Source organism: Musca autumnalis, unplaced genomic scaffold, assembly GCF_047663935.1.
Source record: "Musca autumnalis isolate F117 unplaced genomic scaffold, ASM4766393v1 scaffold_5, whole genome shotgun sequence".
NCBI classification, from domain to species: domain Eukaryota; kingdom Metazoa; phylum Arthropoda; class Insecta; order Diptera; family Muscidae; genus Musca; species Musca autumnalis.
Genome location: NW_027412088.1, coordinates 43,814,641 through 43,839,820, shown reverse-complemented (window position 1 = coordinate 43,839,820; position 25,180 = coordinate 43,814,641). Strand labels below are relative to the sequence as shown.

General features: G+C 37.1%; 1 protein-coding gene across 48 annotated transcripts in view; it reads right to left on the bottom strand.

Moving 5' to 3' along the window:
- Window positions 1-25,180, bottom strand: part of LOC141386969 (uncharacterized) — a 162,274-nt gene that overhangs the window by 54,418 nt on the left and 82,676 nt on the right. For 18 of the 48 annotated variants that reach the window (XR_012408451.1, XM_073955916.1, XM_073955930.1 and 15 more), the window contains one exon: window positions 19,188-19,455. Coding sequence is in view for 46 of the 48 variants with exons in the window: in XM_073955916.1 (XP_073812017.1) it covers window positions 19,188-19,455 (268 nt within the window). In the remaining 2 variants the exon portion in view is untranslated. Of the gene's footprint in view, window positions 1-15,571; window positions 18,007-19,187; window positions 19,456-25,180 lie in introns of those variants that run through there. The other 30 variants (XR_012408450.1, XM_073955893.1, XM_073955908.1 and 27 more) reach the window with 3 other exon arrangements.

Here is a 25,180-nt window from a genome sequence, read left to right as displayed (position 1 = left end):
TAGCCCCCATATTAAGGTACCACCAGATTGAATACATTTTTTATACCCTCCACCATAATATGGAGGGTATAATTAAATTTGTCATTCCGCTTGTAACACATCGAAATATTCATCGGAGGCCCTATAAAGTATATTTATTCTTGATCAGGGCAAAATTCTAAGTCGATATAACCATGTCCGTTCGTCCATCCGTCTGTTGAAATCATGATACAGCTCGCAATTTTTAAGATAGAGCTTTGTAATTTGGTATGGAAGTTTCTATTACTCCTAGGATGTATGGTATTACAAATGGGCTATATCGGTCCATGTTTTGATACAGTCCCCATAGAACGGTACCACCCGATTTTCGGTATTTTGAAGGTTATAGCCTCATTATCACACCAAAATGGCTGAAATGTGGTACTTCGTTGGGGGTATAAAACTTTCCCCCAGAAATTTGTCGGTATAAGTCCACGCTTTCATATTGCCCCTCCCCAGGACGGTGCCACCCGATTTTCGGTATTTTGAATATTGTGGCCACAATAATTCACCGAAATGGCTGGAATTTGTTATTTAGTCTTCGTTGGGGGTATAAAACTTTCCCCCAGAAATTTGTTCGTACAGGTCGACACCTTACTATAGCCCCCATAGAACGGTACCATCCTGTTTCCGGTATTTAGAAGGTTGTGGCCGCAACATTCCTCAGAAATGGCTGAAATTCGGTATTTAGTCTTCTTTGGGGGTATAAAACTTTCTGCCAGAAATTTGTCGGTATAAGTCCTCTCCCTCGTATAGCCCCCATAGAACGGTACCTCCCGAATTTCGGTATTTTGAAGGATGTGGCCACAGCAACCAACGCAAATTGTTGAAATTTGGTATTAAGTCTTTGGTGGAAGTAAAAGCCTTTCTGACTGAAATCCGTCGGTATAGGTCCACGTTTCGATATAGCCCCCATAGAACGGTACTTCCCGATTTTCGTAATTCTGACGGTAGTGACGTCAATATCCCACCGAAAGACTGAAAATTGATATTTATTCTTCCATGGGGTTATAAAGTATTCCAGAAGAGAATTATCAGTATAGGTCCGCGAGTTCCTATATTCCCCATAGAAGCGTATCTCTTGATTTTCGTTACTTTGAAGGTTTTACCCTAATATCGGAAAATTCGTATTTAGTCTTCTTTAAGTCTAAAAATTTTCCGCCAGAAATTGGTAGATATAAATCGACATTTTGATATAGCCCCATGGAACGGTACCCCCGAATTTCCGTATTGGAAAATTGGTATTATATAAAAAATTTAGTCTTCTTCATAAACGATTAGAAAATAATTGTTCCGTTTTACTTCAATACAAATCGTACTAGAGGGTATAACAAGCTCAGCCTAGCCGGACTTATCGCCGTTCTTACTTGTTTAGATTAAATAATTTAGACATTTGGGATCTCCGTGGTCGAAAAATATTTGCACCTAAAATTTTGGACAGGAAAGGATTTTAGTTAAGAATATTTTATGGAGCATATAAAAAGTTCGGCCCGGCCGAAATTGTGACTTTGAAAGCTCACAATTTTTTTAAATCGATTTTTAAAAATCTTTTTCACCCAAAGACAAGATTATTGGGTTCTTAAAATGCCAAAAAAAAAGACGGAGATTGATGCATTCGTTTTTGAGCTATCGTTGACACCGCAAAACCCTTTAACAAAAGAAAGTGTTTCGCAAGTAGCCATTTCCCACAAAACTGTGCAATATTTTTCAACAACAAAAATTCCAAAAATAGTATAAGATGCTTTCTTTCAGATAAAAGGAAGAAATACTTAAAAAATTTTGTAGCTTCTTTGAAAAACAAATCATGAAAAATGAGTCTTTCTGGCCTACACAACTAAGAATAGCCCCTTAACATGATAATGTCCTCGATTTATCATGCGTCTCAAATGGACACTGAACACCACGTGGTAACACCTGGGGAACTACCTTTAATACTTCTTAATATAGTGAGCTAAAGTGTGCCGCGAGTTCCACATTAGAACGATAAAAACTTGGGTATGGGCTTCAGGTTGATAAAAAAGCATTTCTTATGAAATTGTGGAATAGATGACATAAAGGTTTCCTGGGAACAGAAAACCTGCCAAAGGTATACCGGTATTTTTTGTAAATATACTTTCTAAATGTGTTTATAGATAGAAGACCCTAAAGGACTTCGAAAGAATTTCGAAATGTTCAATATGGTCAGAAGACCTTCTAAAGGTCTTCTATGAACTGAAAATAGTCTAAAGGTCTTACGGACAGAAAATCTTCTGAAGATTTTCTTTTGGACGGAAGATTTTCCAACGGTCCACTATCGACAAAAAAACCTTCTAAATATCTTCTAATGGTCCTGTATGGGCAGTACACCTTCTACATATCATCCATGAACAGAATGCCTTCTAAAGGTGTTCTATGGATAGAACAACCTTCCAAAAGTCTTATGTGCATAGAAGACATTCTAAAGATATTTTAAGACCTTCCAAAGCCTTCTGGGCAGAAGACCTTCTAAAAGTGTTCTATGGACAGAAAGTCTTCTACGGACAGAAATTCTTCTAAAAGTTTAATTTTTTGATGTGCAGAAGACTTTTTTTACATATCTTTAAAAAAACTTATTTAAGTCTTTTATAGAGAGAATGCTTCTAAATGCCGCTTAGAGAATTAGACATTCAAAGGGGCCTGTATTAGATCTGGCAAACTATCAATAGTCCAACTATCGTTTTGATAGCAATCGTAAGACAAAGTTTAAGTCGGCCACCAAAACAAGTTGTATAGATAAACGACGTTCTAAAGGTTTTCTATAGAAAGAAGACCTATAAAGGTTTGTTCTATACAGAAGGCCACCTAAAGGACAGAAGACCATCTCAATTGCTGCTATGTATAGAAGACATTCTAAAGGTCCGCTATGGAAAAAGACATTTTAAAGGTTTCTAAGGATAGAGGACCTTCGTAAAATCTTGCATGGACAGAAAGCCTTCTGAAGGTCTTTCATGGGCAGAAGACCTTCTGAAGGTATTTTATGTACAACTAATTGGTCGTCTGTGGTCAGGAGACCTTATAAAGGTCTTCTATGGTCAGGGGACCTTATAAAAGTATTCTATGGGTAGAAGCCCTTCTTAAGGTTTTCGATAAATAGAAGTCATTCTCAAAGTCTTTTATACACAGAACTTCTAAAAGTTTTTGATGGACAACAGACCTTCTAAAGATCTTCTATGGACTTCTAAATGTCCTTTGAGGAAGACCTTCCTAAGGACTTCAATGGTCAGAAGATCATTCAAATAACTTCTATGGGCAGACGACTTTTTTAGGGTTTTTGTTGATGGAATAGCAGAATAGCTGGACTGAAGGCCTTCTAAGGGTCTAACGGACAGAAAACTTTATAAAGGTCGTCTGTGGAGAGATGACCTTCTAAAAGTCTTTTATAGACAGAATTTCTAAAAGTTTTTGATGGCCTTCTGTTGACAGTACTCCATCTAAAAGTCTTCTATGGACAGAAGGCCGTATATGGAAATAGGACCATTTAAACGGTTACTATGGACAGAAGATATTCTTCTTCTATGGACAGAAGGTCATTAAAAAATCTTTTATGGCTCAAAGACTATATAAAAATCATATATGTATAGAAGACCTTCTGAAGTTATTATATTGATTGACATTTTAAAGGGAAGGTCTTCTATAGGTCAGAAGACCTACTTAAAGCCTTCTATGGACAGAGGATCTTCTACAGGACTTCCAGGAACAGAGCACTTTCTAAATGTCTTCCATGAACAAATGACCTTCTCAAAGCAATCTATGAACAGAAGGTCTTGTGTGGAGCGATGTATTTCTAAAGATCTTCTATGGACACAAGACCTTCTATAGGTTTTCTATCGGTAGAAGGCTTTCCAGAGAGGAATTCCTAATGTGGAAGATGTACCTTTATCTTTTGCATTGGTTCAAACGAAGTCGGGAACGATCCGATCTTTTCATTAGCATTTGAACCAAGGCAAAGGAAGCCGTGAAAGATCAAATCTTTTCATCAGCATTTTAACCCATGCAAACGAAGTCGTGAAAGATCCGATCTTTTCATCAGCATTTGAACCCATTCCATCGATCCAATTCATATATATTTTGTGTTTTTATTTATACACATTTTTCTAAATATATAAGAATAATTATTTACAATAAGCTTGATGTTGTCGGAGACTCGAAATCACAACCAACGTTGTTAAAACTATCGTCATAATAATTAATGTCATTGCTAAGGGTTGGTGAAAATGACATGCCAAAGCATTGGTGGAAATGACATGCTTTGGATCCAAAAATGAATAGCATCTTTTGGGGTCCATGCTGGGTAGCTAATTAATGTGGGACTTTCCTGAGGATAAGCAACCATCGAAAGATGTGAAAAATGTGGACGGTCTGTGTGCGGCCAGCAGGTTCATTATACCAGAGTGTTCCTTGCCATGATATTAGAATTGTTTTCACTAATGGCCTGTATCACTAAAACGATTCGAATTCAAAATCGTTCGAATTACAACAAAATTTCTGTTCTTTTGAAAATAACGCATGTCTACGTCTCAAATTATTCCATACATCGGTCCCGTCCGAATTTAGACATGTTGGTCCGTACAGATAAAACCACATTTTCGAAACATATTTAAATATTCAATTGCTAACGCTGGTGTAGAGCAGCGATAGGTAAAATATTTTCTTTTGCATACTTTTGTGAGCAGTCATGGTGTGAATGCATGGTTTTTCAGTCAATTGAATTGTGTGTGGAAGAGAGAAACCTTCTCTAAGAGAATGTAGGCTAATTTATCGCTGGTAGGGTATAACAAGTTCAACCTAACTGAATTGTCAAGTGTTTTTGTTTGTTAAATGTATGTAGTGCTTTTAATAAAAAAATGGATTAAGGGGTGAACCTCAGTTGTAAATCCCAATCAAAGCCATTTGGCCCGTTCCCGTACTTTATAAAGTGGTAAAAGTTGTAAAAGTCGTAAACGATTTTCATATAAATTTCGTGTACGCGAACGCAAAATGTGTAAATGTGGTAAAAATTGTAAAATCTTTTTAGTTCTGGAACAGAGCTATTATTTCCAAGAAAACAACGAAACTTTTTTGGTAAATTGTTATTTCATCCGAAAGAGCATATCTTCATCTATTCTCAAAGCTTTTATTGTTGAAAAATATCACATATTTTTTGGCAAATGGCCGTCTACGAAACCCTGTTTTTATTAAAGCGTTTTGCGGTGCCAACTCTAGTTCGACAACTAATAAACCGATCGTCATATATTTATGCTAAGCCTATAAAAATGTTGTCCACTTTTCTGAAATTTAGAAGTGGGGATCACCACTTAAACTAATCAAGTTTACACTAATATAAAAACATGGATAAAATACAGTTAACTGTAATAGTGAAATAGTCGGAGGTAAGTGTCTTGCATTCACCCAAAGGGAAAATGTTATAGGTTGTCAAATATGTTCTATTCTCTTTGAGCATTTTTATATGTTAATTAAAAAAAAAAGTGAAATATGCCACTAGAACGTCTACTTCTATTAAATTTATTTCTATATTATCCTTCAATGAAGTTCTAAATATACATGAATATATTTGAAATAATATATTGAAGAAACATGTCAGGGGTGTCATATCTCACAGTTACAACTGACGCCAGAAAAAAACGAAATGTAAACTAAATGAACGTAGATTCATTTTTGCTTCTGCTATACCTTAGTTGCATGCTTAGATGCCATTTTAGATATCTGCTCAGTTTTGCGCCATGAAAAACGACTGTTTGACAGTTATGGCGAAGTCAAAATGTAATAAAATAGTTTCAACGGAAGTTATTCAACTATTTCTAGGTTAAAGGCTAAGCAAGTCAATAAATTAAAATAAAAAAAATTGTATTTGTTTCTAAAACTTTTAATTTCATTTTAAAGGAGTACTATGAATAAAATCAATACACAGTGGGTGTTTCAAAAAGTATTTAGAGGTTATAATGTAAAAGGAAAAGCTTTACTATAAAATTCTATGTCAAAATGAAATTTCAAAATTCTATGTAATAAACGCATGCCGAATGTTAGATTATGGTGGCAGTAAACTTACTTTGCTTCCTTATGCCGCCATCAGACCATCTGCTTTTTCACATATATGTTGTCACTCTGGATATACTAATACTACAGAACAGCTGATGTCATACATGTGAAAAAACAGATGGTCTGATGGCGGCCTTATTGAAATTGTGTTTGTTGGTATTTGCCTTAAAGTATGCTTTAAAAACATGACTCAACAGTTGATTTTAACTTCGTTCAGTCTTAAGATAGTCATTTATTTGTTCCCGCCCTTTTTTAATGGTAAAGCTAGCAAACGATCTGACTGTCAAAATGTTCTTTACCATAGAAATTTATTCAAATCTTACGGGAACGGAAAAATGGAAAAACTTCCAAACAATCTGGCCGAAGTATCAAAATCATAGTATCAGCCAATCTGATGCTAGCAAACAAGCTACCAGTTTCTGCTCACCGAAGTGTGTGTGGTAGAAAGTAGCAAAATACCGGAACGGTTTTCCAGCCCATAATTGGAAAAATCATACCAAATAGTACTATTTTGCAGGTTCTTGAACACAACTTTTGTTGATTGTTTTGACATTAGAGTACATCGAATCTGTTGCTTAAATTATGTCCCAAAAACAAAAATAAACATTAAGATAATACAAAGACCTTCAGAAGGTCGGCCATTCAGAATATTGTTAACTACAACTGTTGACATTTGAAACATAATAGTTTTTACATTATTGTGATTTGAGTTTTTTTTATTTTAAATCACAATAATGTTTTTGACAGCAAACATAACAAACAGGTGGGCTAACTGACCGACCTTGTATTGGTCTTGGATAGCAGTATTGCCGAACAGGGCCGAACACATCCCTACATCACTACCCCATTTGTTGTAAATATTTATTGATTTTATTAGTTAATTGAGGTTTTGGAAAATTCTAAGCACCGTTTCGGATGTTTCGAAATAATAATCTGCACTTGAAATATTTACCAACAAAAGTAAGTAGTTTCCAGCATGATTTGTACACTTTTTCATGCACTCAAAACAATTGTTGAACCACTTTTTTCACTCCGATTGAGATACCTCCAAACATTGTTTTTGAATGCTTCAGCAGCATCTTCTGACGACTAAAATCGTTGACCACGCCTTTTTTCTTAATTTGCGAGAATCAAATAAAGTAATTGGGAGTCCAAGTCGTGGCTGTACGACGGCTGACCCATCAATACCGCGTTTTGTCAGTCAAAAAGCTCTGGTTTGAATCGATGTGTTGGAGCTCACATTGTCATGGTGCACACTGATTCGTTTTCTATACTTCGTTTTTCAAATTTCTCAGGAAACTTCAGGCAAAACAATTATAGTGTACCACTAACCGTCCTACGTTCTTCAAGCCGTATAGTAGCCACATGGTCAGTTTAGCCGAAGAAACAGGCGACCATTTGCCTAGAAGTGCTTCTTCCATGAACATCTGTCGTTGCATTTGGCTCATCTTCGAAAGCCTCCACGGTCGAAAATCCAAGATTCGTCGTCTGTGACGATCTTGTAAACGTCGACTGACGTCAAAATTTCTTTGCACCAATCGCTAAGAACTTTTTTTGAGCGATTGTCAAATTGTTCTTGATCTAGCGAGAAAAGCCCACTTTTGCGGTCTGGTGTTCATGCAATATAAATATTAGGTGGTGGAAGAAATGTCCAAGGATGCGTCTATCTCACGGTATATAACTTGGCAATCTTGCATTATCTGTTCACGCGCGGCTTATTTTTTTTCTGACACAACGACCATTTTTGGGTGACCCTCACGACTGTCTAGTGTCGGCAATGATTAAATTCATTAAACCAGTTCTTCATAGTGCTATCGATATACAAAGATTTAATTTGACGGTCAAAGGTACTGCTACATGCACACTATATTCGGGAATAAGGGTAGAGGGGACATAGAAGATCTGGGGGAGTTCAATCTCGACCCAACCATACAGGACAGGGAACGACTCTGATTCAGTAATATCAAAAAAAAAAAAAAAAAACACAACCGTTGTGGTGGACAAAGTGAGCGAGAGCATCTCAAAAATACCAACAAATAAACCGCAAGCATATCAAAACCAGTCCCTCCACATCCACGTAAGCGGCGGAGAGTATAAGATATCCCGAAGAGTAGAAAACTGCCAAACCACAAAAGAAGTAAAAAAGCTTTCTGCCCTCGTCAATACACTTTGCCGACCACTGAATTTTCAGCAAAAAAAAAAGGATTCTGAAAGGATATCTCGTACCTTTCACATTAAAGGAGCCATGGGCCGTATATGGGGAATCATAGTGATCGTAATAGTATTTGTAAAATTGAATGGAAAAGTGGCGTTAATGTGGATTTAACCGCAAAAGTGTCATCCATATTCTTCTCCAAAATAGGGAAATCTTCTCTTCCATGTTTGTTAAGGATTTTGTTAATTTTTTTTCTTCGTCTTAGTAATTCCCATAAATTCGTTCATATTTGCATATAAAATATGGAATTAATAACGATTTTATTAATATTTTCGGGTGTACGAATATGAACTTTGCATACTGTATATGAGTCTTTATAGGACACCTTGAACTACCAAGCGCATCTGCACAACATAGAGAATTCAGGGTATTGGAAGAGGAACACTTTCTCGTTCAGTGCACATTGGCCAATTTCTCAGAAAACCTGCCTAAAAAATAGGGAAGAAATTTTACAAAGTTACATTAAACACTTTTAAACATTTTTCAAAAGACCCACTGCGTGTAGTTATGAGTGAAAATAATATATTTTTCTCTCTGTAATTTGGTTCAATAGCCGGTCAAAATGACGTTCATTGGAAATTTAATCGGAAAGTTTATAAAACAATTAATATATCCAAAAACAAGTAAACCAAGGCTATAGTCGGGCGGGGCCGACCATGTGATACCCTACACCTTTACCACTGGGAATTAGCTTTTCACAAATAAAAATTTCTTTATAGAACAAATAAACTTATTGTAAGAAATAACTTTGTGGATTGTGGTACCAAACTTAAATAATAATGATTTTGCCTGGCTGGGGAATCGTTTTGCAAAAAGGTGGCAAAGCGACCCATGCTGCAACGTATGTATAAGATCCAATTGACAATTAAAACGTTAGTGCACCATGTAATTTGCAATAATTCAAAAACTGGGAATAGGAAAATGTGGTTCTCTACACAAAACACATTATATATTAAGCAGTAGGCCCGTTATCTAGCAGACTCGTTATTGCAATTTGCATCAGAAGGAAAGGTCAGTAGTTCTTTTTCCATATGTAGGCCAACGTATTGGAATAGCAACAACTCATCGGCCAACGTAATAGAATAGCAACAACTCATCGAAATAATGGTTTTAGAATCCAAGTATGTTTGGACGAAATCCGTTCCAGACAATTTGGAGCCGATTTAGCAATGTCAGTCCGTCTGTCTGGCTGGCTGGTGCGCACGATAACTCTCGAACGGATAAACCGATTTGGTCCAAAATTTGACCTTCATAATATTTTATCCAAACTTAGTATAAGTGCGAAGATGGGCCGTATCGGTCCACTCCTTCAGGCACCTCCCCCACAAAAGTTCGAAAATGTTCGGAAAATTTTTGCGCACGTTAACTCTTGAAGGGAGTAACCGATTTGGTCTACACTTTGCACATCGTAAAATTTCTACCAGACTTAGATGAGTTTCCAATATGGACTCAATCGATCCTCTCCTTCGCGTACCTCCCACACAAAATTTCGAAAAATTCAGTTTAGGACCAGGTCTCGAATCGCTTCGATTTTTGTTGTAGCAGCTTTTATTCATTGCCCTCCATCCGACGGTATAAGTTTCATTAGGGGCAAGCCCATACTTTCTGAGAAAATAGCCTCAAAGTCGCAAAAAAAACTCCTATGACACCGTGTGTAGTGGTTGGAGCGCAAGATAACTCTCGAACGGATCTGCCGATTCGGTCCAAAATATGGGATTCGTAATATTTTGTCCAAACTTAGTTTAAGTCCGAAGATAAGCCATATCAGTCTATCTACCAGATATAGATCAGGTTCGAATATGAACTATATTTCTCACTCCTTCGGGTAACTCCCCCACAAAATTTCGTATAAGTTCACTTTAAGACTTGCTCTCGGATCACTTTAATTGTTCTTGAAGCAACTTGCATTCGCTGTTGTCCTCTCCTTAGGTACCTGCCCCACAAAAGTTTAACATTTGTGTCTACGTGCAGTTTAGGGTCTGATCGAAGAACCTTTGGAAATGTATACATGCTTCCTGGCATTCTGGTCCAAACTGAAATGACTAGTTGGTGCGATATCTATCAAAAAATATATGACTCCCAAAATAAGATCCACTTCCATAATGGACTATGCCGGTACATTTCTTGAAGTACCTTCTCCGCAGCACTTTTGACCATTAATCCTAATCCACATTTTTGCTGGTTCATACGCCCATAATTTTGAAAACCAACTAAATACATAAGTTTTTTTGGGAAAAAAGTGTTTCAATTTATGAGGGTATATCTCTGTCGGCAACGCCGACTGATTCTTTTTTACTTGTTTGATATAGCCCCCATATAACGGCACCTTCCGATTTTGGGTATTTTGAGGATTTTAGCTAAAGTTTTTAACCGAACTGGCTGTAATCTGACACTTGAGGTTCCCACTATTCACGATACTTCTTCGCTAAAAATAGATCCATGCTTTGGTTTGGTGCCCATATAACGGTACAACCGATTCTCGGTATTTTGAGGATTATAGCTACAATTTTAACCAAACTAGCTGTAATATAATATTTAAGGTGCATAGAGGACACAACACTTCTCCACTAAAAATTGTCTATATAGGTCTATGTTTTGATATATTCCCCATATAACGGTACCCCCCGATTCTGGGTATTTTGAGGATCTTAGATATATGTTATTTGATATTTGAGTTCTCTGAAATTTATGTGGTCACGAAATGTCACCACCAAAATTCTCAACATAGGTCGATTTTTTGATATAGCACCCATATAACGGTACCTCCCGATGTTCACTATTTTGAGGATTTTATCTAAAATTATATAAATTTTTAACCGAACTAGCTGTTATTTTACATTTAAGGTTTCCAGCGGTCACGATACTTCTCTCTCAAAAATCGTCAGCATAGATCCATGTTTTGGTATAGCCCTCATATAACGGTACCTTCCGATTATCGGTATGTTGAGGGTTTTAGCTACAATTTTTAACCGAACTATAATTTGATATTTGAATTTCTCTGCGGTCACGAAATTTTTCCTTCAAAAATTCTCAACATAGGTTTATTTTTTGATATAGCCACCATATAACGGTACCTCCCGATTTTCGGTATTTTGAGGATTTTAACTAAAATGTTTAACCGAACTAGCTGTAATTTGACATTTAAGATTCTCTGTGGCGACGAAACTTCTTCACTAAAAATCTTCAACATAGGTCCATATAACGGTACCTCCCGATTTTCGGTATTTTGAAGGTCTTAGCTATATTTTTTGAAGGAACTACCCGTAATTTGACATTTGAGGTTCCTTGCAAATACAAAATGTTCCCAACAAGAATTATCAAGATAGTGCTACACTTTGATCCAGCCCCTATATAATGGTACATCCCGATTTTTGGTATTTTGAGGATTTTAGCTAAAATGTTAACCTAAGTTTCTGCAATTGTCAAGATAGGTCCGCACTTTGATATGACCCCCATATTAAGGCACTGTTATATGACCCCCCATATGTTTGGTTTTTATACACTCAGCCTTTAGGCTAAAGAGGGTATTTACACTTTGATACGACCAAAAATGTGCCTCATCGAAATAATGGTTTTAGACCCCAAGTATGTTTGTACGATATCCGTTTCAGACAATTTTGAGTCGATCTAGCAATGTCCGCCCGTCTGTCTGGCTGGCTGGTGCGCACGATAACTCTCGAACGGATCAATCGATTCGGTTCAAATTTTGGGTATCGAAATATTTTGTCCAGATTTGATTTAAGTTCGAAGATGTCCCATATCGGTCCACTCCTTCAGGTACCTCCCCCACAAAAGTTCAAAAATGTTGGGAAAAATTGTCCGCACGATAACTCTTGAAGGGAGTAACCGATTTGGTCCATAATTTGTACATCGTAAACATTCTACAAGAGGAAGATGAGGTTCCAATATAGACTCAATTGGCCCACTCCTTCGAGTACCTCCCCCACAAAATTTCGGAAAAGTTCAGTTTAGGGCCATCTCTCGAATCACTGTGATTTTTGTTTTAGCAACTTGTATTCACTGCCCTCCATACGACGGTACAAGTTTCATTAGGGGCAAGTCCATACTTCCTGAGAAAATAGGCTGAACGTTGTAAAAAACCCCTTTGACACCGTGTGAGGTGGTTGGAGCGCAAAATAACTCTAGAACGGATCTGCCGATTCGGTCCAAAATTTGGCCTTAGTAATATTTTGTCCCAACATAGTCTTAGTCTGAAGATAAGCTATATCGGTCCACTCCTTCAGGTACCTCCCCCACAAAAGTTCAAAAATGTTCATACGGTAACTCTTAAAGGGAGTGGCCGAATTGGTCCATACTATACACATCCCAATATATCTACTAGATATAGATCAGGTTCAAATATGGACTATATTTGTCCAATCCATCCGGTACCTCCCACACAAAATTTCGGATGAGTTTACTTTAAGACCTGCTATCGAATCACTTTGATTTTTGTTGAAGCAACTTGCATTCGCTGCCTCAATTACGATGGTAAACGTTTTTTTCACGGCAAGTCCATACTTCTTGAGTAAACATCCCGAAGTGTGTAAAAACCGCATATGGCACCATATGTAGTGGCTGAAGATCCACTTCCATAATGGTCGATGTAGATTCATTCCTTTTAGTATCTCCTCCTAATCCTAATGAACATTTTTGTCGGTTCAAATTCCCAAAATTTATGAAAACCCCTAAATACATACATAAGTTTTTTTGGGAAAAAATTGTTTCAATATATACAGGCTGAGGGTATATCTCTGTCGGCAAAGCCGACTGATACTTTTTTACTTGTTTTATATTAGGTTAGACAATTTAGATATTTGGGGTATCCGTGCTCGAAAAATGTTTGCACCTAAAATTGTGGACAGGAATGGGAACTGATTATTCCATTTTAGTTAAGGATATATTATGGTGGAGGGTATAAAATGTTCGGCCCGGCCGAACTTAACTTTTTACTTGTTGTATGTATTGCAGGACCTATAGTAAAATTTTATGGCGAACAAATTTGTAAAATATATTAATCTGATACGAGCACATTTTAAAAAAAGCTCCAGAAAGACCTCTTTGTTGGCCCAAATGAGAGTAAAATAAAAAATGAATAATGAAATCAGCGACCAAAAAAGCATAAGTACCTAAAGTTAGGTCAAAATCTATTCATTTTTAGAGTTTGACCACGTTTTTCGGGAAATTGGCCATTGTGCGTTTCCTAGTTATAGAACCCAGCTCCTAGGAACCGACAGAACTGAGGAATTAAACCAAATAAGGCAAATACGCTTAAAACAAGTAAAAAAGTATCAGTCGGCTTGGCCGACAGAGAAATACCCTCAGCCTCAGACCTAAAGAAAAGAAGTAACACACAATACTTCTGACGCCTATATAATACGATGTACAATGTTTGGACCAAATCGGTTTCTCCCTTCGAGGGTTATCCTACATACTACCCAGTTCAGTTGGTGCCGCCAGGCTTTTTGGAGCGTTTGGACCATTACCTCAAGAAGTAAGGACTTGCCCCCGAAAAACAAACATGTACCGTCGCAATGGGAAAAGCGAATGCAAGTTGTTAAACAAAAATCAAAGGGATTCGAAGCACAAAGATTGAACCGATTCGGCTAATCCGTTCGAGAGTTATCGTGCGCTCCAGCCGCCACACATGACGCCATAGGGGTTTTTACAGCTTTCGGGTCATTTTGGCAGAAGGAATGAACATGCTCCTGAAAAATTGTACTGTCGTAATGGGTGCAGCGAATACAAGTTGTTACAAAAAGAAGCAAAACGATTCGAGGGCAGGTCTCAAACTGCACTCCTCCCAAATTGTTTGCGGGAGGTACCCGAAGGAGTGAGCCTATATAGTCCATATTCAAATCTGATCTATGTCCCGTGGAGATATAACGATATGAAAAGTATGGATAAAATCGGTTACTGCCTTTCAGAGTTGTCGTGCGCACCATTTAAGCGGAAAGTTTTGAACTTTTGTGTGGATGTAGCTGAAGGAGTGGACCGATATAGACTATTTTCGAACTTGTATACAATTTTATGTACGCCAAATTTTGGATCGTATCGGCCGATCCGTTCAAGAGTTATCGAACGCTAGAACCACTACACATGATGCCGTAGGGATTTTTTTTACAGATTTCGGACCTTTTTCTCAGGAAGTATGGACCTGCCCCTGAAAAAATTTGTTTGTCGTAATGGGGGCAGCGAATACAAGTTGCTCCAAAAAAAATCAAAACGATTCGAGAGCAGGTCCTAAACTGAACTTTTCCGAAATTTTGTGTGGGAGGTACACGAAAGAGTGAGTGAGTCCATAATAGAACCTCATCCATACCTGGTAGAAATTTCAGGAGTTATCTTGCGCTCAAATTTTCCGAACATTTTCGCACTTTTGTGGGGGAGATATCTGAAGGAGTGGACCGATATGACCCATCTTCGAACTTAAACTAAGTTTGGACAAAATATTACGAAAGCCAAATTTTGGACCAAATCGGATCATCCGCTCGAGAGTTATCGTGCGCACTAGCCGGACAGACAGACGGGTGGACATTGCTAAATCGACTCCAAATTGTCTGAAACGGATTTCGTCCAAACATACTTGGGGCCTAAAACCTTTACTTCGATGAAGCACATTTTGCCCGTATGAAAGTGTATATAGCCTCGTTAGCATAAATGCTGAGGGTATAAAAATGTAAGGGACTTTTTTAGTGGCACAGAATTCCTAAAATAATAAATTAATGAAAATTTCGATTTAACCTCCTCCAGAAAAAATGCAGATAAGAGAGCTCAAAGGGCTTATTTTGGCTTAAGTGTATGATTGCTCTTCTTTAGTCGATAGTATTGAGCACAACTAAAAAGTGATTTAGAGTTGACAGTCAAAAAAAATAGTTTATGAATTATTTAGAACTGTTTTTACTAAGCCGTTTTCGGTGCTCACTGTAGATCGAAAACGATTAAACCGATCAGCAAATGAATTTGAATTAATTTTTTCCTTTCTAACGCTCATATCTCAGCCACTTTTTGTCCGGTCGACTAGAAAATGTACGTTGCAAACATTCTATTCGACACGTACTTCTAAATGAGGCAATAACAAATTTTCGATTTTGTAAAATTTGCAATTGGCTATAAGCCATTGAATCTTTCCTATTAAAAACTCTTCGGTAGAACTTCGTTAAAAAACCATTTGAATCTCGGCGAACTGCAAATATTACAATTTCCCAACTCCTACCTAGCATTTTAGCTTGCTTTTGCCTAATACAAAAAATTTAATTTTGAAAAAAAATCAACATACAAATATTTCAGATAAAATTGATTTATATTTTTTTATTTATAATTTTTCCATAACTTAAACAAAGTGTTAGACAATTACACAATAATTTCAGGAAATGTTTAATAAATTATTACAAATATACGTATACATTTTGTTTTAAGGAATTTTCTCATTCTCCATTAGAGATCCATTTCTTATGCTTGTATTAGACCAGAGAAAAAAAACTACTGTGCTATAGAAATCACACACACATACATTGTTTATGGAACTACTTCAAATAGGAAACATTTTGTATTAAATGATTTGTTCATTTATCACTTGCTTTGGATTAGATTGCTTATACATATATTTAAAAATCGTATACGAATCCACAGTGCAGGGGATTTTGCTTTTAGTTTTTTTCGTTTAGAGAAAAGGGGGTAGAGAGTTTGGTGAGTTATGTGTGAGAAGAAATACATTTTTTTTGGAAAAGTTTTTGCTTTTTTGCAACAATCCAACACTACTTAGAAAAATCAAAATGAAAATTTCAAAGAATTTAGAGAGTGCCAAATTGTACCTCATCATCTTCGGTATCATCACTACTATTTTCACCACCACCACCACCGGGGGTGTGATGTTTGCCCCTTGATTTTCCACTGCCGTTGCCATTTAGTTTGTGCTTAGAGTTGGGAGTATTGGAATTACCCACAACGACAATATCGTTCGACTCACTTTCAATGGAATCCTTTTCGATTTTTTTCTGCCGCTCATCGCCATCATCACCACCATTATTGTTGTTATTTTCATTTTCATCTGAAGAAGTAAAAATATTTTTTATTTTATTGGAAATTTCTTTAACATTTTCTTTTAAATTATCCGTCATTTCATCAAATTTATCACTGATTTCTTGTTGTGTTTCTTTGAGGAAACCCTCGGTCGGAGAAGTTTCTTGGGTTTCTTCTGTTGTTCGGGGGGATTTTGGAGATTTTTGTGGGGATTCTAAAGATTTGGTATCGCCTTCTTTATCGATTGTTGATGATCCTGCATTGTTATTGTTTTCATCTTCACCTGCTTCCTTTTTGTCCATATCTTGTGGTTTTTCATGGTCATTTGTAGAACTTTCAGATGATTCATTTTGCCCATTCTTAAGTATAGCTGCGGTAATATTTTCTTGTGTAGCAAAATTCCCATTGATTGTGCTTTTATTCATTTCTTTCTCGTTTTTCTGGTCTTCATTTGCTTTACTGTGGTCCTCTTTTTCATTTTGATTGTCATTTGGTTTTGCTTCTTGATTTTTATCTTCTGCACTTTCATTGGTTTCTTCTGAACTGTCACCAATGTTATCTTTATTGTCTTTCATATTATCTATATTCGCTTCATTTGCTTGTTTATCGTCCTCTGTATGTTCCTCATGCTTACCTTCATCCTCTGCCATTGCAATATTACCCTGAGTCTTCTCAGAATTGTCCTTATCCACATCTTCTTTTGTATCATCCTTTTTTGGTGTTTCATCGCCTTGATCGTTGTCTTCTGTTTCTTCCTTACTTTCTTTTTCATCTTTACTGTCCTTTTCTTCTTTATTGTCTTTTTCATCTTTACTTTCTTTTTCATCTTTACTTTCTTGTTCTTCTTTACTTTCTTTTTCTTTAGTGTCTTTGGATCCTTCTTCCTTTAAATTATCATCTTTTGCACCTGTTGATTGCTCTTTTATTTGAGTATCAGAGTTTTGCGTTTGGTCCCCGTTTTCTTCTTCTTCCTCTTTTACATTTTCTTGTTTTTTATCCCCATTTAATCCATGTCCTTTGTCCTCGTCCTTATCATTGTCATTTACTGCTTCTTTTTGCTCACCTTTTTCCATAGTTTCCAAATCTGATTGACTTGGTTTTTTATCCTGCTCTGTATCCGCAATTTGTTCTTCCTTGTTTTGGTCATCATTTTCCTTAATATTATTTTCATTCATTTTGTCCTTAGATTCGTCATGTTTTTCACTGTCATAAGTTTCTAAATCTTCTTCGGCTTCTTTCTCTTCAGCATGAGTATCACTGCTTTTAGACTCCTCTTTCGTTTCTTCTCCTTCCTCAGCTTCTTTTTCATTTTCTTTTCCATTTGCATCCTTTTCTTCCTTGGTTTCCTTTATAGTTTCATTTCCTTTCTCTTCTTCGCTCTCATTAATTTCTTTTTCATTTTCCTTGTCTTTTTCTTCATCTTCTTTAGTGGTTTCATTTCCACTTTCTTTTCCCATTTCTTCATCTTTTTCATTGGTTTCATCTTCTTCTTTCTCATCTTCCTTTCCATTTTGTTGTTGTTGTTCCACTTCCTCTTCTTTAGCCTTTTCAATTACTGTATCTTTACTATTTTCTTCGTTATTTACGCTCTCTTCTTCTTCATTTTGTTTTTCATTGTCCTCATCATCCGGCTCAGCTTTATCCGATTCGTTGTCATTGGTGATGGCATTCGCCTCATTTACAGACTGTGTTTGTTTCTGTAAAAAGTAAACAATTGTCGACTGATTTTTGTTTTTTCTTGTTGTTGTTTATTTTTTAAACTTTAAAATTTATTTCAGATATTCTCTGAATAAATTGGGGGGGTTTTTAAGCATTATCTTCAGGATTTTTAAGTTTTTAATAGAAAGAAATATAACATAGAGTTAGAGATAGAAAAAATCGCACTTGTTCAACAAAAGGATAGTAACTCAAAATTTTGAAATTTTAAATTTTGATTAAAAAACGATGCATAATGATCAACACCAACCACTATAAAAATCTTCCGATAGTTTGTGTACTCAAAGTAACAGCAGTTTTCTACAAAAAGATAGATAATTTTGAGTTACTACCCTTTTGTTAAGTAGGTGCGAAATGTTTGGTATCATAGAGAGATAATATTAGCTGAGCTAACAGATCCTGTTATGTTATTTAGTTAAAAAAAAAAACTGATTCTATTAACACAGCATCTGTCTTGAACACACCTTACAAACATACTGCTTCCCAGGATAAATAAAACCTTAGATGGCCATCTCACAGAGATTAACATTTCGTCCTTGCACTCAATACAAAATAGCATAACAGAGTCTGTTGATTTCAACCGATATCTAACTTCAAATGATACCAAGGACAGAAGATAGAATTAGAAGAAATGTTCAAAACAAAATGAACTAAAGAACAAAGGTTTTTCGGGAGGTAAAAATCAAGGCCGACAATGGCTTACTTTTAACAGACCATTTTGCCAAAAATAAAGAGATTTGAAAGTTCATTTTGTTCTAATCCCGTGGTTGCCAGTAAAACATTGTGGGGTTTGGTTATGGGAACAAAGCTACTATTAAGAGACAATCAAGCGAAGCCTTATTTTTGCGTAATTTAGGATCATTGTGCCTTAAAAAAACTATTTTTTTTTGTATTTACAAAAGCTTTTTTTCCAATTCACAAAATATTTTTTAACAATCCCAATTGTTTCTTTCTTAAAATATATATAAATAAAAAAAATAAATAAATAATAACCAAGCTTCATTGCCTTACAGTTTTTATTACTTGAAATTTAAATTGCAAAGCTTTTTTCATATTATTCCTAAAACTGTATTTACACTTCCTGGCAGTTTGTTTCTTAACGGTGCATTGACTTCAAAGCCAAAAAGCATTTGTGGGGATTTTTTCAAAAGAAACTACTTACTTCATCTTGAGGTTCTTCTTCTTCTTGTTGTTCTTGTGCAGCTTGCTCATCGTCATTTGCTTGGCTTTCTTCATTTTCATCTTCTAGGGGTTTTCCTTCTTCTTCCTCTTCATCTTTGGCATCATCTTCTGCAGGTTTTTCTTCATCTTCCTTTTCTTCTTCTACGGGTTTCTCTGGCTCTTCAGCCGCAGATTCTTCTTTTTCTGGTTCCTCTGTTAGGGCTTCTTCATCGCCACCACCGGCATCGTCATCTTCGGCCGCACTCGCACTATAGACACAGAAAATAAAAAACATAAGTTACCAAAAGCAATGGAATGAGGCTAATAGACTTTGTAGCGGCAAAAACATGGTAGTAAGCAGTACCAGATTTAAGCATCTCGATAATCATAAGGGCACCTGGCTGTCTGCAGATCAAAAAACAAGAAATCAAATTGTGACTGTTGTCATAGACGGAAGGCATTCATCGAGCGTGTTGGATGTACGTACGCTCGTCCTGAGGTGCAAACATAGACTTGGACCACCACTTTGTTGCACCAAAGGTACGTACCCGTCAAAACGTTACAAATAAAGCACGAACAGATACAACGCGGAAGATGGACATCGGTAGACTGCAAACACAACAGATAGCCACAGCATATTCCACTCAACTAGCCCAATTGCTTTATAAAAGCGCTCCTCATCCCGATAACATAACAGTTCAGTGGCAAAATATTGCCCACACCATGCAAACAGCCGCAAAGTCCATACTTGGCTACCAGGAGTGTCGTGCTGCTAGCGCACTAGAGGTATTGTGAGAAAAGAAGAGAGGAGAAACGTATTTTCCGCAGAAAAACGAGAGAAACGGAAAAGCGGGCGTGTAAAAAATTGAGATTTACAGATGTCAGAATGAAGCCTAAAAATTCTACCAAAGAGTAAAACATCAAACTTATGATGGGGTTCCAATATGGACTCAATCGGTCTACTTCTTCGGATACCTTCCACACAACTTTTCGGAAAAGTTCAGTTTAGGACCTGCTCGAATCGCTTTGATTTTTGTTGAAGCAACTTGTATTCATTGTCCCCCAAACGACGCTATAAGTTTTATCAGGGGCAAGTCCGTACTTCCTGAGGAAATAGCCTGAAAAGTACAAAAAATCCCTATGACACCGTGTGCAGTGGTTGGAGCGCAAGATAAATCTCGAATGGATCTGCCGATTTGGTCCAAACTGTGGCCTCCGTAATATTTTGTGCAAACTTACTTTAAGTTCGAAAATAAGCCGTATCGGTCCACTCCCCCACCAAACTCAAAAATGTTCAGAAAAATTGTGCGCACGATAACTCTTGATGGGACTGACCGATTTGGTCCATACTTTACACATCCTAATATAATCCTAATACCAGATATAGTTCAGGTTCGAATATAGACTATATTTGTCCACTCCTTCGGGTACCTCCCACACAAAATTTTGGATAAGTTCACTTTAAGACATGCTCTCGAATCACTTTGATTTTTCTTGAAGCAACTTGCATTCGCTGCCTCAATTACGACAATAAAAGTTTTTTTCAGGGGCAAGTCCATACTTCTTGAGAAAACTGCCCGAAAGTTGTAAAAACCCCTATGTCACCATATGTAGTGTCTGGAGAAATCGAGCCGAATACTGCTTTCGTCCACACTTTGGATATTATAATATTTCTTCGAATATTAGATGAAATTCGAAGGTGTGCTTATAGGTCCACTCCTTCCGGTACCTCACCCACAAAAGTTCAAACATATTCGCTAAAATGGTACGCGCGATTTCTCACAGACGTAGCAACAATTTAAACTTAGTTTATATTCAAATTTGGGCCCTATCTGTCCAATCCTTGTGGTACCACCCACACAAATGTTCAACACTTTTTTGTGGTTAAGGGTCTGTTCGAGGATCCTTTGGACATTTTTACCGAAGGTTTTCCTAGTGACCCTGTTTACAGCGATATTATCTTTTTCGTAGGCTAGTGTAATAAAAAAGTCCTATCTATCGTTATCCCCGCAAATTGTTGAGCTTTAATCCTATCCATACTTTTGTCGGTTCATACGCCCAAAATTTTGAAAACCCCCCCTAAATACATACGTTTTTTGAGAAAAAAAAAGTATTTCAATCCACACAGGCTGAGGGTATTCTCTGTCGGTAAAGCCGACTAATACTTTTTTACTTCTTCCAAACTGTTGTTATATATATACCGTGCGGTCAAGATTAGATCTGCTCCCTATTGCATATAAGATAGTATTTGGTATATTGTGTGAGCGTCTGAAGCCTATGGTCAATGAAATAATTGGACCTTATCAGTGCGGCTTTAGACCGGGCAAAGCCACCACTGACCAGATATTTACCTTGAGACAAATCCTGGAAAAGGCCCAAGAAATGTAGATCGACCCCTATTATATTTTGTCGATTATGATATCCCTATACGTTCAAATGTATTCCAAGCCATGTCTGATTTTGGTATCCCCGCAAGACCCTCTCTGAACCGTTCAGTACCAAAAGAGGTTTCAGACAAGGAGATGGTCTGTTGTATGATCTCGTCAACATCCTGCTGGAAAAGGTTTTTCGAAAAGCAAACGTCAAAAGAAATGGCAAAATACGAGGGGAACCAGAAAAGTATATGACCTAGGCAACACGGAGTGTCGCTAGATGATATGATTTTTTTTTTTTTTTTTGGAAACTTTGACAGTTTTTAGCCTAAACATATTCAGGACAGTTTCATATACGATCATGTGTTGTGCTGCTTAGAGTGATATGAAAAAAAATACTTTGCAAAAAAATTGAATTTACTTGTGTACATTCTCGTCGGATCATTTTTCAAAACTTTCGACGTGTATAATCGATAAAGGACCATCCTATAGCACTATGAAAAACTGGTGTAATGAATTCAATCGTGGCCGGCAATGGTCAAAAAAACGAAGGGTCGTGAGGGTCGTCCAAAAACGGCCTTTGTGTCAAAACAAATTAAGCTGTGTGTGAACGGATAATGCAAGATCGCGACATTTCTTCCACCAACTAACATTTGATATTGCACGAGCACCTGGCTGCAAAAATGAGATTTTCTCGTTAGATCCTGCACAAAAAAAGGTTCCTGTTGATTGGTGCAAATAAATTGTGAATAAAAACGATCACGGTACTTCAAGATCGTCACATACGTATCTTGGATCTATGAGCCCGAAACAGAACAGAAATCGTTCCCCACATTTTATGTGTATTCGTATGCGATCCAAAGAATGACATCCATTTCTCACATTTTAACTGCATCCGAATGCAGTTCAATCAGATCGTGAAAAATGCACTCCAATTTCTTCTATTTTAACCGCATTCGGATGAAATCCAACGATTGATATCCATTTCTCACATTTTAATAGCATCCCGATGCAGTTCAAACGGAGTCGTGAAAAAGGCACTCAGTTTGTTACATTTTATTAGCAGTTGTTAGAGGTCTCTACAAGTACATAAGTCAGTTTGTACATCCCTACAAGTGCACCGGCACAAATTCTTCCAAAAATAGAAAAGCGGGTTAACATTTGATATAAAATAAAATAATTTGCGAACATTTTTGCGATAATTTATAAGAAGAAAATTTTTTAATGGAGTGCTGTTGGAGAATATATCGAAATCTTAACTGGCGATGGGAAGACAATATAAAACATATATAATAACTCCTTTAATATATGAAGCAAAACAATATAGCTTGGATTAAATGGAGAGCAGAGGAAGCAAACACACTTCCGAATGCCACCCTGAGATCGGCAACAGGATGCCTCCTCATGGCTCCAGTGGACCATCTACATGAGGAGGCAAATATTCTTCCAGTACAGCGACACAATCACCTGCTTTTGTTGCAATACCTGCTCGGGTATTACCGTGAAAGTCATCCCAATCACCATATGGTGAATAGTCTCCGCCTATTCAGGCAGATCAAAGAGAATCTCCATGATAAAATAAGAAGAGGTCCAGAATTACAAGAGAGAACCTATGAATGAAGCATATCAAGCGCGTTTGAAAAGTATTTATACGGCCGCAGTTGCAGATGCCATAAGCAGCTACAGTTTGAATGCGCTCTTCAGAGCACATCCCCAATCGTAGCTGAGGATAGACAGCTGCCACGACAAACCAGAGTAGTTTTGTCTCAACTATGCTCGGGAAAGTGCAGCCGTATAAACTCATATTGGGCAAGAGTCGACGGCACTGTGCAAAACATCTACCCTGCATGCTAGAGTTGGGTAAACTAGTTCCTTGTACTATTTCCAAAACCTATGAGTAACATCATAAAATGTAACGTGTGATATTAAGTGTTCATAGGAAAAATGTGGGCCATGTGTGACATCGTAACGAAATCGGAACAAAATTCGGAAGATACGTCCGATATCTGATCCGAAATCGTAACGATATCTTAACAAAAATTGTATAAAGTGGTTGACATAATTTCGGAACGAAATTTCGGAGCGACATCGGATCGAATTCGGTCCGATTTCGTAAGAAAACTGAAAAAAAAAATCCTTGGGAAATTCGGAAAGGAAATTTCTTTCCTACAATTGTTCCGAAATCGGTACAAAATCTGAACTATTTCCTTTCCGAAAAATCGTTTAGAAATCGGGACGAAATCTGAACGACTCTGCTTCCGAAATTATTCAGACTTGCCGGACATCAGACATTTGGTTTGCTGGGATGTTTCAAGTATGTTAATGTTGATAGGGTTATTAAGCAATCAAATGTGTGTGTGTGTTCGCACAGCAAATGTTTGCCAAAAATTCTTTTTGTTTCAGTGGTGAATGAAACAACTCGAAGTACATTTCAGCAATCGTTCGGTTTTCGTATATTTGCATTTAAAAGTTTGTGGTTTTGTTTTGTTTTGAGAGCGAAACTATTCCGAGAAACTAAAAAGTTTGTGACTTTGTGCGATTGGCACGGGAATCGTTTTCTTTGTTTGCGTTCATTGCTTTCAAACCAGTAAAAGTCGGCCTTGCCGACAGAGATATACCATCAGCCTGTGTGAATTGATACTTTCATGTATGTACAATATAGAATCGTATAGGGCCTACACAACCAAATCCTTTTCCCAAGATGTTGTGGTCCTTTTTGGACGTATGAATTTGCCGACAAAAAATATATTTGGATTGAAACTCAAAGTGTTGCGGAGGAGGTACCTGAAGGTATGGGAGTGGGTTTTATTTATTTTGGGAATAATTTCTTTTTGATAGATAGCGCACCCTCCAGTAATTTCAGTTGTCGCCGCCGTACAACTTAAATCGTTTGGACTGCTATGTTGGGAATCATGGACTTGCACACGAAAAACATAATATTTCTGTAAACTGGACCACAAAGGATCTTCAAACAAACCTTAAACAAAACTGTTAAATTTTTGAGCGGGCGTAACGTAAGGAGAAGACCAATATGGACCATTTTTCGAAGTTATACTACATTTGGACAAAATATTACGGCAACTTGGCATGTCCGTTCAAGAGAGAGCCATATTGTTCGACTTCTTTGGGTACCTCTTCCAAAAACGTTTCAAAATGTCACTAAACTGGTAGCGCTATCATTTTAGTGACATTTTTAAACTTTTGTGAGTGGACCGATATGGCTCACCTTCGAACTTAAACTAAGTTTTTACAAAATATTACGAAGGCCAAACTTTGGACCGAATCGACTGATCCGTTGGAAAGTTACCGTGAGCACCAGCCACTACACATGGTGCCGTAGGGGGTTTTATAGCTTTCGGGTCATTTTCTCAGGAACTATGGACTTGCCCCGAAAAAAGTTCTGCTGTACAAAAATCAAAGGTATTTGCTAGCAGCTATTAAACTTCACTTTCTGGAAATTTTTGTGTGGAAGGTACCCGAAGGAGTAGACATAGCAATATTACGATGTGCACAGTATGGACCAACTCGGTTACTTGACTTCGAGAGTTATCGTGCACACCATTTCAAACAAAAGTTTGGAACTGTTGTGAGGGAGGTACCAAAAGGAGTGGACCGGTATGGC